General features: G+C 26.8%; 1 protein-coding gene across 1 annotated transcript in view; it reads right to left on the bottom strand.

Annotated features, from left to right (window-relative positions):
* The window catches only part of LOC111612422 (syntaxin-6-like), a 30,243-nt gene that overhangs the window by 2,833 nt on the left and 9,514 nt on the right, over positions 1-17,896 (bottom strand). The window contains exons 2-10 of the mRNA XM_023353632.1: positions 15,706-15,869; positions 11,826-11,920; positions 10,374-10,427; positions 10,223-10,293; positions 9,422-9,473; positions 4,591-4,644; positions 4,418-4,510; positions 3,379-3,485; positions 2,084-2,178 (exon numbers count right to left, since the gene is read on the bottom strand). Of these exons, the coding sequence (XP_023209400.1) occupies positions 2,084-2,178; positions 3,379-3,485; positions 4,418-4,510; positions 4,591-4,644; positions 9,422-9,473; positions 10,223-10,293; positions 10,374-10,427; positions 11,826-11,920; positions 15,706-15,869 (785 nt within the window). The remainder of the gene's footprint in view (positions 1-2,083; positions 2,179-3,378; positions 3,486-4,417; positions 4,511-4,590; positions 4,645-9,421; positions 9,474-10,222; positions 10,294-10,373; positions 10,428-11,825; positions 11,921-15,705; positions 15,870-17,896) is intronic.

Genomic DNA, 17,896 nt, shown 5'->3' on the forward strand with positions numbered 1-17,896 from the left:
TAAAATACAGTAGAACCTCAATTATCCGGACTAATTGGGGATGAAGGTAGTCCGGATAAGGAAAAATCCGGATAATCGAAACAAATACTTTAATTTGTCTTTTAATGATAATACAACACGTTTTCTTTTCGATGACATATCGGTAATATTAAAAGTAAATACTGTATTTAAATCGTGATCAAATTTTCAAGAAACAAACGTTCGTATTGAATTTGGACTACTACTGACCAACGCTAACAGACTACCTATTGTTTAAAAGGCCCTCTGGTGGCGCAAGAAGACGGATTTTATAAAATAAAAAGCAGTTGAAACTGCATTTTTATGAATAAAAATTTGACAAACTATTTATCGTTTTATGACGAGTAAAATTTTTTCGTCGCGTTCGCGGCTTTTAAGTAATGCATAAACCTTCGAGGCGCGAGGCCCTTCGGACCGCGAGGCATAGGCGGTGGCCCACGTCGTCCATGCCTTACGCCGCCCTTGGTCATAGAAATGATGTAATTTGAATATAAATTATTTATAAATATGTATGTCAAGTTATATTTTTATTACTACGTAAGATATATTTAAGAGTTTACGACCACTGTGCTGGGTGAAGACGTTGTTGAAACAAAAAAGGTTATGCATTCCGTCACGTACATAAACAGTTTCGTAATTCGCCAAGTGCAAATCAGCAAATTCGTAAAATTTTTGTTTATTTTGAACAATCCGGATAATCGAAAATCTGGATAATAGAGGTCCGGATAATGGACGTTCTACGTTATTTATTTGACAAGAATGGTAATAACTTCTATTTAAATCAGATAATTTAACAATATAGTAAAATAAAGATTGATATTATTTAACTTTCTTAGCAATTTTGTATAAATCTGGCACTGTGTACTTTGTTTCTATCAAAAAAAAAATGTACAGAATTCTTATGTATACAATGACTATTATATGTAGTAAACATAGTAAAATCAAAGATTATATTTTCAAATACAGGTTAAGTGATAATGTTTCAGTTGTTTGCTATTCAAAAATTACACAAAGATCAGTTAGGACATTAGGACTTAATATTTCGTATTTCGGAAAATTTATTCCGAATGACACAATTATGAAACTTACCAATGAAAATTTTCATTTAACTGTAAAGCTTTCATTTCAAATATGAAAAGTGGAAATTAAACCTGAGCTGAATGTTTTTAAGTCTTTCAAATGTAAAATGTATAATTATGCAGAATGTTGTTCTATGCATCAGGAAAGTTTTATTTTTAAAAATTTAGAATAATATTACATTAACTTTTCTATATTTGATTTATTAAGGGTCAACTGGAGTTTAGAATAAATTCTGAAATTGGTATTGTTTGAGAATATTGAATCCATTTGCAAACTAAGAATTAGATTTATATTTCAAAATAAATGTTCTGTACAGAATAAAAACTTTAAATATTCGTTTGAAATATTTTATACATTAAAATTGAATAAATGCTTTTATATATTTAACTAAATATTTATAATGTTACATTTTATATAACTTAAATTTTTGTTTTTACATATTGAAATTTTATTTATAAAAAATTAAACTTTTTCTGCTCTGTGGGCACTAAGAGGGAAATACTTAATTGCTGGTATTTTTTAAAATTATAATTCACAACTTTATATATGTAATTAATTTGATTCAGACACTTAATAAATCAAATATCGGATTATTTTATATTAATCAATCAAAAATAATATTTCTGCAAAAGATTTAAATATAATTTTTATTTTTTTATTATTATTTAATTCTTATTAATTGTAATAATAAAGAAGTGATTTTTCCATCCTTTCCAAAAGATAGTCTCTGTCATGAATAATTCAAACATTTTTTAATCAAGTTATTTCTATTTTAAATTGAAGGTGTAAAAATAATCATAATTAAGAAAATGTAGAAAAATGTAATAATGAAATCACATATTAGTGATTAAATAGTAATTCATATTTCTCATTTCTTGTTTTTTAAAAATGATAAATGAAAAATTTTTTCAGGAATTGATTTATTAGCATAAATTATGACAAATATTTTGCATAAAATTAAAATAAAATGTTTGTAAATACTTACCATTTGATAAATGTAATGCTTTGGTTAATTTCTTCACAGCACCTTCTATTCTAGTTTCATTATCATCCATTTCATTACTCATATCATCCAACATTCTAAAATATTAGATTAATGATATCAAGTTTTGAAACAACTTTTTAAAAAGTTAAATATTGTACACAGGAAATATTTTAAGTATGAATTCACAAACTACAAACTTAATAATTATTGAATATTCTTAAGATTATATTAAATTAGTAAGTTTTTTTTTAATAATTTTAGTAATTTTTCAGTTAATTACTTTTGCATATTCATAAATTTATGTAATTATTGCACTATATTTAAAAAGACTGACTAAAAAAAATACTGAAAAAGTTCACTAAATATTTGTTCAAATTCAAATGTAAGAAACAGAAGAAAAAAAATAACACAGTAAAATCTTAATTCAAATTTAAGAGGCAAAAATATCCCAACTGAATTAGAGTTTCAAGTTGAGTTTCATATCCAATTTTCCCAAATTTTCCTATCTCCAAAATTTCCCATTATCAAGCCATTTCTCAAGAACCTGCTCACAGAATGATTACAAAATACAGTTGTACACTTTATGGTGCTTTTGAATGCATTGTCGAGGTGACCGTAATATCCCAATCAGATCAGTAATGTATTGGTACTGGTGTTCTGATTCCAACAATGACTATTCTGATGATAATTTTGGCTTTCAACCAATCTGAGTATGATGATAAATTTTATATCTACATCTTCTTTACTAATAAATTATTAGACATCAATACTACTGTAAGTCCCTTCTCCTATACTTATAATGAAGTTAACAATAAATAAGCTTAATAATACATTTTGTATTTCAATAACAAATAGATTTGAACATTTGAATTTACAGTGCAAATTTAATTTAGAACAAAGTTGATTCAGTTAAAAGTTGCAGCTTGCCAGAAAATACAAACACCAGGCTAGAGTGATGATCAGACTTGACATGACCTATCATTCCTACTATTGGTTAACACTGTTAAATGCCTTTCTACTCTCACTAAACTGACTATAGAAAAAGCATTTGCAAAATTACACTCATCTTTATCAGTATAAAGATATTTAAACATAGTTGTCATAGCTATTTGAATAATTAGTTTAAAAAAAATTCATATTTGGGTATTCTGAATAAGGGATAATTCAGATATCTGTTACCAAATTATCTAGTGCTGGATAACTAAATATAAATACTTAAATATAAAAACGTCTTTAGTTTAAAGTATTAATTACAACTAACGTATCAAACTGAAAAAACATTTTAAATCACTTACACAGCTTGCTCATCATTATCTCGATTCATCTGCTGTGAAATTGTTTTTAAATTTCCAATTGAATTCTTTATTTGACCTAAATCTTCTTCCTGTGGGCTAATTATTACCTAAATACAACAGAAAAAAAAATTTATTAATTTTTTATTTCCTTCATTATAAAAAAACTTATTCTAAACTTTTAATAACATCTAAACACAACAATTGTTTACACAACTTTTTCCATTATTCACAGTTTAAATCAGTTTCTTTTAAAAAACTTATTAATTAAAAAAAAGATACATCTTTATGAATCTTCATTACAAAACTTTTAAAAAATTATTTAGGTTCAAATCAATTTATTTAAATTTATATCTAAATGCTGTTTTTTAATATTTTAATTTTCCTGTTAATGACGATAAATTATCTTAAATATAAATACATCATAGTGATGGAATAAGCTAGAACCATTTAAACAATCTATGCAATATACTGAAAAATTTCATATTATCTTGTACAAGGTTAATAATTGTATCACGTTTACTTTTTATTTTTAATTTAAATAATAGTTTCTCAAGCCACTTATTCTGTATGATAAATTCCAGGTACTTTTGAAAAAATATATCTTTTTAGACAGATTCCAAATACTATTGAACATAGTAAAAAAAAACACAGAAGAAACTAAAATGTCTTCACTTTGTCATGTCCAATCACAAGAACAACAGTGCACATGACACAAAATACAAAGAAAACATTTTAGTTCTTCTATGTATTTTTACTTTGTAAATATCAGTAGCCACTTTTAATTGTAACTTTGTTTTTAATTATTGGCTTGTCACTTGCGAAAATTTTAAACTAATTTATGCAGAAGTGAGAAAAAAAGTGCTGTGGGATACTGAAAAATATGATACTTATGTGCAAAATTACAGAAATGAAAAACATAACTAAAGTGTTTTATAATGGTTTCAGAAAGTACCATAGAAAAGATTTAATGTATAATTATAAAAAACAAACAACTGAAACATGTACAAAATATTTGTTCTGGATCAAAATTATAACATACCTGATTATCTTGTATAAAATGTCTTGTTGGACTTTCAATTTCATTTTGAAGTCTGATATATTTGGTATTTCCCAAACTTGAAGAAAGAATACTCTACAAGATAATTAATTATATTATTTAAATTATAAGATTTTACTTTCTAAGAACAATAAACATTAATAAATTTGAATTACCTGTCTTAACTTCTTGTCTTTGGTTTTACTCTCAGTTACAGCATCTTTCATACACTGCAATAATGTATTATTGTCTACTCAAACTGATGCACATACATTTCATATTTATAGAATTACATGTAAAGAATTAGCAGGATAGAGAATCAAATAAGCTCATTTAGTTTGTAATCATTAATTGAATAAGTTATCTTATATAATATAAAAGTTACATCCATTCACTCATTTAATTCCATGAATTATTTATGTAAAAATAAATATTTTACAAAAAAATAAAATTTTTTATTTGACATAAGGTCATTACAGGATAGATTTCTTTCAGATGAACAAGCATAAGTGTAAAAGGCAAGTACAATCTTTACAGTGTACATGATAGGAAGAATACAGCAAAGTGATATAGTATAATTTTATCAATGTTGTCAAAGTTTTTAATTCGTCATGATGAAATAATTTTCAGAACATATTGTAATTTAAGAGACTAATAACAAAATAGTCTAATCAAATCCTTGTACCCTAGATTCTAACAACCAGAAAATTTGAAGGGAGGTTACGGCAACCCATCAAATGGAAAAGGCACACAACAAAGTAAACCTCTTTCTAACACTTTTAAAACATATTCAATGAATAGATTAAATCAGATACTGTACTTTAGAAATGTGTAATGTTGAAATAACTGTAGGAAAAGGAATGTTAATCTTAAGATTTGTTAATTACTATTGATTCATTAGAAGATAATTTGCACGACCTTCAAAAGAATGATAAATCAATAAACAAACAACTCTACTAATGACTATAAATCAATGACAAACTTTCAAATGTTCTATTTTCCATTAATATTCATAAAACATTCAGCTAAAAAACATTTATAAATCTTATTACCTAATAAGATGTTCCACAATAATGAGAAACATCAGAGCAAGATTGCAAAATAGTATCACACTCTTGATAGTTACAAATGTCTCAGGATTGACAGTAAAATTTGACTTAAAACCAAGTTTTTATACTTATAAATTGATTATACATTAATTTTATTATTTTTATGTAATTACAAAGCCTAGAATATGTTAGAAAATTAGAAAAGTTTAACACTACAGATGGCCTGTAAAAATTCTGGTTTTCTCAAATTGTTCAATGACTGAAGGGCTTTTTGAAACTGAATTGCTATTGCAATTTCTTATTTTCCTGATTTTACAATATATTGAAATAGAGAGAGCAAGAGGAAGAACAGAATATCATTTATTCTATTAACAACTTTATTAAAATTACTTTCATATCCATTACTTAAAAATATTAATATATATTTACTCTCATTAATGTATAAACATTCTCTAAATTATTNAAAGCTAATTACACATATAAGTATATATATTTATATATATATATATTTTTAATGAATTTTGAAGAATTCTTTTAAAATTTATATACAGAATTAATCACTTGATATGTGTGATTACAGTGATCAGATCGTACGGATGCGATCTAGAGTTAAATTATAATACTGATTTGATTTAGTGGTGTAAATCTACTTTAGTTTGGTTAAAAGAATTCCAATTAAAAAATCGTTATTTTGAAGGAAAATACAATTGTAAATTTAAAGTGGAATTACAGAGAAATGAAAAAACTATAGGAGAAGGAAAGTCTTACATAACTTAAAAAAACTACAAACTACTACCTTAAACTTCCCTATCGGTGGAATGTAAACTGATTTACAAAAAACAAAATAGCTGCAATTTTAAATATAAAAAAAAAATAATACGGTAAACACACATTTTTATTGTTTAAAAAGGACGTGAAGTGTGACAAGCAAAAAGAAAATGATTAATATATTTGTAAAATCAATTTTTTAATTAGCAATTTTAGGAGTAATCATTGCACTAAAAAGTGTTAGTGTTATTTACTAGATTAAAATTAAATAGGCTCACCTATGTGTGTGTTACCGACATTTGGAATATACTGTGCCATTTATTCAAAACTTGCTTTGATTTTAATTCATTTTTCTGTACATTGAAGTTCGCCTGCTGACTACAAGTTGAGAAATGCCAAGATTGGATCCTGAAAAGTACTAAATAAATTAAAATAAAGAGAAAAGGATGCATTTGTTAAGCATAATTTTACAAATAAATATAATTTTTAATTGAGTTATGTTGGTGTAATTAAATAAACCTGCAGAGCTGCTTAACTTTCCCGGAACATTTAAAATTTTGGTGGCACTATCTGTTATATTTTATTAAACTTGTTATAAGCTTTTTATATCTTTAACTGACAAAAATGTTGAGGGTAGGGATGGATGTGATTAAAAAAATCATTAAGTCCGATCCTGCTGGAGATACACGACCCCCATTAAAGGTTGAGGGGGTGGGGAGATAATCGCCAAAATTTAATAGCATCAATCCCCTAATAAATCTCTGCAAAATTACAGAAATTTTTGACAAAAAGCATGGGAATTAAGCTTCAGAGGGTGAACAAAATTGTGTCCCCCAAACTAACATCCATAGGGAAATTATCTCAGATTTTTTTTTTGCACTTTGACATTTTAGTGTCCCAAGTTCAAAAATGTAAAAATCTGACAATTGGTCAAAAAGTGACTCCCTAATACTTTCCCTCTGTTATATATAAACATCCAGGAAAGTAAAATTACAAAATGACACATTCTTTACAGAAACCGTAAATTGGCAGTGTCGATGGCTTTCAGACTAGCACCGGTCCGGAGACCACCATTTTGGGTAACACACTCATAATACAGCTTAAAAAATATTGTAAGGTTTAATTATATAAACAACTTAATGGTTGAGGCTAAAGATAAAAAAAGCAAAGTTAGATTCCAAGACCTGCAATTTATTTTGTACTTAGAAAGAACAAATCATCTTACGTTCAAATATATGGGTTCTCTTAAAACATTATCTGACGGCAAGAATCTTTTTGGCATTGCCCAAACTTATGTACGTGGCGCGTGCCTATTCTGTCACTAAAATAAAATCGGTTTAAGATTTGTATGTTATGCCAAATTGTCCAACTGTAAAGAATAAAGACAATATTGAAGAAATTGATGCAAAAGAGAGTGTTTTGTTATAAATCTTCATATTGTCATCGAGGCCCATTGTATGCATCTGCAGTAAACCGACCTCACGTGGTACTACTGGATATGCATCAAATGGCAATGCTCTTAAGCAATTCCGCAGGAAAATCCAGAGAGGTCTGTCTTATCTGGGTTGCCAAACTTCTATGCAAACCACCAATTGAGGTGATGGGCCATTGTGTTGGTCCTAAAACGTGGTTTGTCATGTTGTAAATTTGGCACATCCTCTGCCTGTTGTGCTGGTTGCAGATAGCCACGACGTGCACCCATTCTACCATGACAGGTGTATTTGTTTCCTCCGCAGTCTACAACCTAACCGATGCCAGAAAGATCTCTTAGAGACTCTTGCATCTAAAAATCATTGAACTTGCATAATAAACAGACAGAGCAAACGTGATTTAAAGAAAACAATTTTAATACTTATAATTTGCTGCATTTTAACAGTTATATTAAAATATACCACAACAGCATATATATACAGCACTTCAATCAATATCACTGCAAAAATACATTCCTAAAAGATTTCTAACAATGTTTCCGATCGTAAACAATCTACATCAAAGTAAATTCTTAAAAATAATTCAAAAATTTACACCCGAAATTCAATTCGTCTGGATTATATAAACTGTCGATTTAATAATAATAATTAAATAGTTTCTCATTTCTCTTTACAAAATAAACAAGGCAGATAAAATATATTTAAACCTTAGTTATAATCGTCAAAATTAGGAAGAAATTTCTCGTTCGACCGACCAAACAATTCATTCCCAGCAAAATATATTTCTAAAACTCTCCTTTCCTAGTTAAATATTTATAATATATAATAACAAAAGAAAAAAAATTTTAATTTTAAAATTACAATTTACAATTTTGGCCCTTGTAAAATGTAAAAAATAATTGGAATGATGTTTCTGTTTAACATTTTTTTTTTAACTCGAAACAATTGGATTTTCCTATAATTATCCTAAGAAGCTATTCTTTAATACGTGTATATATACATACTTTATTGTTTGAAAGCGGAGGCGATAATTTCGATCTCAAAATAAATTTCTTCCTGATTAGAACAGCTGTACAATGCTGACTAGATATTTAAAATATATATGGAAAAACAAACTAAATTACATACGTTCAGGTATTCCAAAAAGTCTGTTTTTTTTTTGTCTTTTGACTATAAAAATTCTTTTACAGAAAGGTACTTCCGATTAAAATATATTTATTCTTTGTACTGATGCGTCGGCTCTAAACGGACAGACTGACTGACGTGGCATGTAAGAATGATATGGAATCTGAGCGTTTTACTGTAAAATGGAGTTAATAAAAAAAAATATAGGGGCAAAAGATTGAAGTGTTAGAACACATTTTTACCTTATTTAAGAGGAAATTTTACAACTAAATGGTCGTTAGAAAAGTAATGATCGAATTTTATGATAAAGCTAATTACACATATAAGTATATATATTTATATATATATTTTTAATGAATTTTGAAGAATTCTTTTAAAATTTATATACAGAATTAATCACTTGATATGTGTGATTACAGTGATCAGATCGTACGGATGCGATCTAGAGTTAAATTATAATACTGATTTGATTTAGTGGTGTAAATCTACTTTAGTTTGGTTAAAAGAATTCCAATTAAAAAATCGTTATTTTGAAGGAAAATACAATTGTAAATTTAAAGTGGAATTACAGAGAAATGAAAAAACTATAGGAGAAGGAAAGTCTTACATAACTTAAAAAAACTACAAACTACTACCTTAAACTTCCCTATCGGTGGAATGTAAACTGATTTACAAAAAACAAAATAGCTGCAATTTTAAATATAAAAAAAAAATAATACGGTAAACACACATTTTTATTGTTTAAAAAGGACGTGAAGTGTGACAAGCAAAAAGAAAATGATTAATATATTTGTAAAATCAATTTTTTAATTAGCAATTTTAGGAGTAATCATTGCACTAAAAAGTGTTAGTGTTATTTACTAGATTAAAATTTTAGTGTATCTCATTCTTGATATGTCATTTAAACTGATTAATGATTAATTTATAAATTTTTTTAAATACTTAAATTATTATTCTAATATTAAGTGTTTAAGAGATGAAGGGAAAAAACCCTGACTTTACACCAAGAACTTAAAAGAATGAATCAACAAGACAAACAAGGAAAAAGTATTACGAGACCTGCACTGAATAAAATATCATTTTGGAAGTTTTCAAAGTAATTTCCTTATATCGAACCTATTTGAAAAATTCTGCAAGTAAAATCTGGCTGAAATACTTTAAATAATAATAATAATATATAAAATCAATTTGACTCCATAAAATTGTGCAAGTTATTATTTAAAATTTGAAAATGTTACTGTGATAGTCTGCTATCCATAACTGGATAATATATGATCTCTCGAAATATATTTTAACCGTAGAATCTAGATTAATATATAAAGCTGCTTAATTAGTTATAAAATTATTATAAAGATATATAAATCAGCAAATAATAAAAACAATATATAATCTATTGGCATATCTAAATGGCAAATAGTCTCTCTTATAGAAATCACAGCATTAAACAAAATAATTTTTNTTGAAGTCTGATATATTTGGTATTTCCCAAACTTGAAGAAAGAATACTCTACAAGATAATTAATTATATTATTTAAATTATAAGATTTTACTTTCTAAGAACAATAAACATTAATAAATTTGAATTACCTGTCTTAACTTCTTGTCTTTGGTTTTACTCTCAGTTACAGCATCTTTCATACACTGCAATAATGTATTATTGTCTACTCAAACTGATGCACATACATTTCATATTTATAGAATTACATGTAAAGAATTAGCAGGATAGAGAATCAAATAAGCTCATTTAGTTTGTAATCACTAATTGAATAAAGTTATCTTATATAATATAAAAGTTACATCCATTCACTCATTTAATTCCATGAATTATTTATGTAAAAATAAATATTTTACAAAAAAATAAAATTTTTTATTTGACATAAGGTCATTACAGGATAGATTTCTTTCAGATGAACAAGCATAAGTGTAAAAGGCAAGTACAATCTTTACAGTGTACATGATAGGAAGAATACAGCAAAGTGATATAGTATAATTTTATCAATGTTGTCAAAGCTTTTAATTCGTCATGATGAAATAATTTTCAGAACATATTTTAATTTAAGAGACTAATAACAAAATAGTCTAATCAAATCCTTGTACAAGTAGATTCTAACAACCAGAAAATTTGAAGGGAGGTTACGGCAGCCCATCAAATGGAAAAGGCACACAACAAAGTAAACCTCTTTCTAACACTTTTAAAACATATTCAATGAATAGATTAAATCAGATACTGTACTTTAGAAATGTGTAATGTTGAAATAACTGTAGGAAAAGGAATGTTAATCTTAAGATTTGTTAATTACTATTGATTCATTAGAAGATAATTTGCACGACCTTCAAAAGAATGATAAATCAATAAACAAACAACTCTACTAATGACTATAAATCAATGACAAACTTTCAAATGTTCTATTTTCCATTAATATTCATAAAACATTCAGCTAAAAAACATTTATAAATCTTATTACCTAATAAGATGTTCCACAATAATGAGAAACATCAGAGCAAGATTGCAAAATAGTATCACACTCTTGATAGTTACAAATGTCTCAGGATTGACAGTAAAATTTGACTTAAAACCAAGTTTTTATACTTATAAATTGATTATACATTAATTTTATTATTTTTATGTAATTACAAAGCCTAGAATATGTTAGAAAATTAGAAAAGTTTAACACTACAGATGGCCTGTAAAAATTCTGGTTTTCTCAAATTGTTCAATGACTGAAGGGCTTTTTGAAACTGAATTGCTATTGCAATTTCTTATTTTCCTGATTTTACAATATATTGAAATAGAGAGAGCAAGAGGAAGAACAGAATATCATTTATTCTATTAACAACTTTATTAAAATTACTTTTATATCCATTACTTAAAAATATTAATATATATTTACTCTCATTAATGTATAAACATTCTCTAAATTATTAAAAAATTATAAGTATTTTATGTAAATACAATTGTAACAAATTTTTTTTATGTTCTATTATTTATTTTATCAAGAACTTTTCTTAGAAAAAAAAAACATTAAATTAAAAACTTACTTTTACTTCCTCCCTTGCTTGATTAATAAAACTCCTTCGATTTTTAATTTCTGTATCATCAATTTTAAATTTTTTTGGATTTTTTTCAACAATCCCTAAATATATTAAAATACGAACAAAGAGAAAAATGTGTGAGTAATGAAATATATAAAATTTGTTACAGAAAGTAAAAATATAATTAGAGAATAAAATAACTAGTAATTATCTCTATAATACATAAGTGATATTGAATATTAAAAGTAAGTGAACTGAAATTTTTTTTAAAAGTTATTTTAATTTATTTATACATTATTAAATTTATGCTCATATTAGTAAATTTATATCATATCTATATTATCAGTTTCATGTATAAAAAACATTAGGGGAGAAAAACGTTAACTATCAACAACCTGCAAATAATTTTGTCTGTTGAATATACCTCTAGATAAAAGTATGGAATCAGACCAGAGCACACAGGTTCTTACCTACCTTAACATTACAAAGAAAAGAGATATCAAATAGGGTTCAAATAAACAACTAAATCAACCAGAAGTTTCTACTAGTGCTTATTGTGAACACTAATCTGGAAGTAATTGTAGAATCACCTACATAACAAAAAAAATATAGAATTATCCTTACGGAACATTCAACATATAACCACAGAATTATTCCTTCACATGCAAATTAGCTCAAGTGAGGGGTTAGTGGATCAGACATATAAAGCTGCAGCATGTATGTCTATGATAAATCACAAAGAATATTGAAGATGGATGGATTTCTCATACCATTTATTAAACATTATTGAGGATAACGATGCCCTATTTTGGGATGATAATGCAGCCTGTCACTGATCATACTTTGTGAAAGATTACTTCCATCCACTATGAGTTGGCCTCCAAACAGTCCTGATCCTAACCCAATTGAAAATCTCTAGTTGAAGCTGAAGCAACAGAAAAAAGGGCACATTAACATCTAAACAGGAGTTATCTGTAGCTATTTGTCAAACATGATCACAGATTTCATTAGATTACAATGAGTCATTAATAGTCTGCAACCAACATAACCATAATTCATGCCAAAGGACTATTGATTATGACTGTGTATCAGATACACCATTATGTAGATGATTCCATAATTATTTCCAAATTAGTGTTTGCAAGGAGCACTAGTAGAAACTTTTACTTAATTCAGTTTGTTCATATGATTCCAGTAATATGAATGAAAAATAGCCATGACTAATATAATTTACTCAATGTCTTCTGTTTGTTTTGTCTCTGATGATATAATGTTTTTGAGGTAGGTCATATGTGTTCTCAGTCAGATTCCATAATTTTGCCAGGGATGGATATGTTTTTATTGACTATTAATTACACCAGTGCTTCTCAACCACTGTGCCGCGGCACTTTAGTGTGCCGCGAAATTTCTGAAGTGTGCCGCCACTGATTTGCCCCGAAATTTCTGAAGTGTGCCGTTTCCGCGACACAAAACATTTTGTTTACTTTGCAATGCAATTTCCTTTTATATTTCATTGAAAATTCTTATCGTATGCTCTTTTTACAAAATATATTATAGGTACAGTACATCCCTCAATTAATGAAGTAAAATTTTTTACAATTTATCTTATTGTTAGTGTGCCGCCAAATTTTTAAAGTACTAAAAGTGTGCCGTGACGAAAAAAAGGTTGAGAACCACTGAATTACACATTTTAGAATTATTGCATTTTACAGGTTATTAGTATATTAAAATGATGTTTGATTACATAACATGTATCTTATTTTAAAATTATAATAAATTTTATTAATAAAACCACAAAAGATGCTTATCAAGAAGACAAAAAATTACACACTATATATGTCTACTAACATTTGTTCGGAATATTGAGGAAAGCCTGAAGAAGAGACCAGAAGAGTCATCAAAAATGTTAGCACTAAAGAAATCATTTTTTGCTCTGGTTATTTGGTTTCAAGTATGATGATTTAAATTTTGAGGAAACATCAAATTAGTGATAAACAATGTTCTAGCTAGTACAATTAATTTAAACAAGTAATTTATTTAAAAATATATATTTTCCTCCTCAAGTAAACCCTGGGAAATAAAGGAGCTGTTAAAAATAAACACCAGTCTCAAATTCTGGTCTGAAAAGCATGAGAAACATGAAGTACTGTACTGTACAAGGTAATGTAGTTTAGTGTGGCAGGTAAGAAATTTAAGTAAAATTCTTCTTCAAAACATCTAGAGTTAGACAGCACTTTTTATTCCAAGGTTCACAAAAAACATTTTTAGAAATAAAATTATAAATATTGCCAAATATTGGGTGTGATAAAGTCATATTTAAGTTCATAAGTTGAGAGCTTGTCAAAGAATAATTAGAAAAACTCAAGTTAGAGATGGGGAGTTTGAACCAGAAGATGATTCTAACAATGACATTGAAACAGATACAAATGATATTGCAACAACCAAATCAGAAGATGCTTTATCAGATTAACTAGAAAACAGTAATTATTTTAAATTTAGCTGTAACCCATAAATGAAGTCAATAAATAGTTTTCATAGTTCTAAAAATGTATGAGCAATTAAAATATTTCTTTCAATTTTTACTCACTCGTCTGTTACAAGATAATAAACCCTAGTCTCAAAAAACTCCAGGGGACAGTAAGTTTTAGAAATAACCCCACTCCAGGGTTTAATCAAGGAAATGCAATAACTAACTTTAATGAGATAAATAAAATGAAATCAGAATATAATGTATTTAAATTTACAATGAGTTTTTGAACTGTAAATTAAGGAGAATCAAAGAAATACTTATACAATTACTTTAAAAATGACAACATTCATTAAATACAATATGAAATTCATAGAAATGTTATTAATCATTATAAATTTAGATTATATGATGTTTACATAAATTTTTTTTAATTACTCTGCAAATATTTGTTTATTCGATATGTTGTGTAATTAAAGATAAAAGTTGTCTTACAAATGACTGTTAATTTTCAATTATTTAGTTTTTTCTAAAGAAAACAAGAATTTACAATTTATTGTTCCTAAATTTAATATATATCATTCTGTTGAAAAGCCACAATATACTATAATATACACAGTGTGTGTAGTATGTGTTAAAAGTTTCTTACTAATGACAGAATATTAAAAATATAATAATAATTTTGTTATAATTTAGAGGTATTGATTGTGATTCTTACTGAATGTTTCAGTGTCCTCTCATTAGTGAAATATTGTATCCTTATTAAGCAATATAATTTCACTTTGAATATTTCAGGTTTCAGAATCAATAAACATGAAATAAAATCAATAGTTAAGTACATACATTGTTTTAAAATGCTTGTCTACTTTCTATATGATTTATATTGAGAGATTAATAATATTTGGTTCCTTCAAATGAAACAGACTGTAGGTGCAACACTAATGATGTTGACGAAGTGTAGGATTCTACTTTACAAACAGAGGAGAGCATATCTCTGAATGAGTTATTCAGTGTCATGCATTGTGTCTATATAATCTTACAGTACAATAAATTGCATGCTTGTATTGGATGCCTGAGTCTATGTTTCATTTGAAAGAACCAAATAATAAATTTATAAAAACTGATTAAAGAATTCTTATTTTTTTTATACATAATCTGAGATTTAAATCAATCTTTAAAAACTGAATTTAAACTAAAAACATTTTTTAAAATATTCCATTTATAGATTCTTCTTATTTTTAGAATCTCTTAATCACTCTCAAAGTACTAAAGAAATTTATTTTTGATTTCCACAAATAAACTTAAAAAAGAGTTACTTGAAATTAATGTTGAAGGACAAGTGTAAAATTTGATTATTATAAAATAAAGAAATGCTATTTAATTCTTATTTATTGTTTTATTATAAATAAAATTAAATACCAATAGTTTCTTCTAAATCATCTAAATCCCACTCAATACTTCTTAGACTATTACGTAATTCAGTGGTAGTCCACTCTTTCTCTTCCTTGGACATTTCTAAATCTTGTAATTCGCACCATCTTTGGTATAATCCTTTTGTAATAGTCACAGCTTTCACCACCTCACTTCAAAAAACAATGTTTATAAATTAAATTTTCAAATTAATTTAATATAACTTATAATTACAAATTATTAAATAAAAATCATTAGATTAATTTTACAAAATACATCTAAAAAATAAAAATTATTGTTTAACATCTCACTACTATGCATGTCAACACATGCTATAATCACAATTCTCTTTATATAGATCAATTTCATTGTAACTGATTAAATTTTAAAGTATACTCTTAAAAAATGAACATTTCATTTTTCATGTTAAGGCAAAAAATAAAATTTTATTACATTTTAAAAAACTCGGTAACGGTGATACAGAAACAAGCATGAAGTTTGTACAAAGACAAGACATAAGAGACATCTTAAATGTGCATGGACAATATCAACTCCAAAAATATATTGCCATATTGGAGAAGGTTGGATGATGGACAAAACATCCACTCAGTTCATGGAAGTTTGAGCTTCTTGCTACACTGCCAAAAGATCAAGATTTGGCTAACAACATAAAGCATCCTTAATGAGCCAGTCAGTCACCTGATATGAATCCCACTGAACATGTCTAGAATATGCTGGATTGTGCAGTGCAATGGCATTCACAAAAACCACTTTCCACGGAGAACTTTTACACTGCGCACAAAGCAACTACTATAGGTTGTAATATGCATATATGGCATTTGTATCACATGGATACTGCGAAATAAAAGACAGTGTCTGAAACTAAAGATGTCTATTTACTTATGGGTTGTCTCTTTATAGTGAATAAACTACATAATAAATGAATGTGTTTAAATAGTAAAAATAGTTCAGTGAGAGATTAGACAATGTCAAATGATATGATGAGAAAACCAATTTAAACTATAAATGAGAATGATGTAAAAAATTTGAGATCATATCTCATGATTGTCACACAAGTACTCAATAGATTTTAGAACACTTAAAACATTGACAAAGAAACAAACACACAGAAATTCACAACATAAATTTATAAACACTTCACAACTTTTGTGTTCAGTAATATGAGAGATAAATCTTCCAAATATGATTTATAAATCAAGCAGCAAAGCATGCAGTGGAAAATTCCATCTTCACTCCGCCTAAGTGTTAAAAAAAATATTCTTCATTTTAAAGAAAATGAGAAAGAAAACAATCTCTTGATCAAAGATCAAGTTCATGCTTGTTATTTTTTCCAAATTTTTGATGCTATTCATCATGAATTTGTCTAGCCAGATAAGAAAGTGTCTGGTTGAAAGTCATTTTATTTAGTATTTTTATTACATGCAGCACCATCCCGTGGCTATTTGACCTTATATTGAGATTTTAGGACGACACTGGGGGGAAAAATCATTTGAAGACTTAGCATTCAGAACACAAGTAAACAACTAACTTCACTGTTTTTATTTTAGATTCTGGAAATTGCAAAGCACTACATAAACATAGTAATTTAAAGGTATATCAAAATTGCTACATCTAAAAGAATGATTTAAAAGTAATTCTTATTATTTGTAACTTATATTGATACATGTATGAACAAAACTATTGTCTCATCTATCACAGTGTTACATAATAGCAATATTCTTTGGGACTCAACGACTTATTCACAATAATCAAATATTAAATTGGAAAATATGAAATAATTATAATTACATAGCCAACTGATAAAATCTTAATATGACAAAATTTAACAATATAGTAAAATAAAGATTGATATTATTTAACACTCTTACAATTTTTGTATAAATCTGGCACTTGTATGTTTTATTTCTATCAATATACAGAATCCTTACGTATACAATGACTATATGTAGTAAACATATAGTAAAATCAAAGATTATATTTTCAAATACAGGTACAGTGATAATATTTCAGTTGGTTGCTATTCGAAAATTACACAAAGATTAATTAGGACTTAATCATTCATATTTCAGGAAATTTATTCTGAATGAGATAATTATGAAATGTAGCAATGAGAATTTTCATTTAACTGTAATCACAATTAGAATACAACTGTCATTTGGTTACTTCCTTTTACTACCCA

The sequence above is a fragment of the Centruroides sculpturatus genome, unplaced genomic scaffold (genome assembly GCF_000671375.1).
Source record: "Centruroides sculpturatus isolate CEXI.00-Female unplaced genomic scaffold, Cexi_2.0 scaffold1710, whole genome shotgun sequence".
NCBI classification, from domain to species: domain Eukaryota; kingdom Metazoa; phylum Arthropoda; class Arachnida; order Scorpiones; family Buthidae; genus Centruroides; species Centruroides sculpturatus.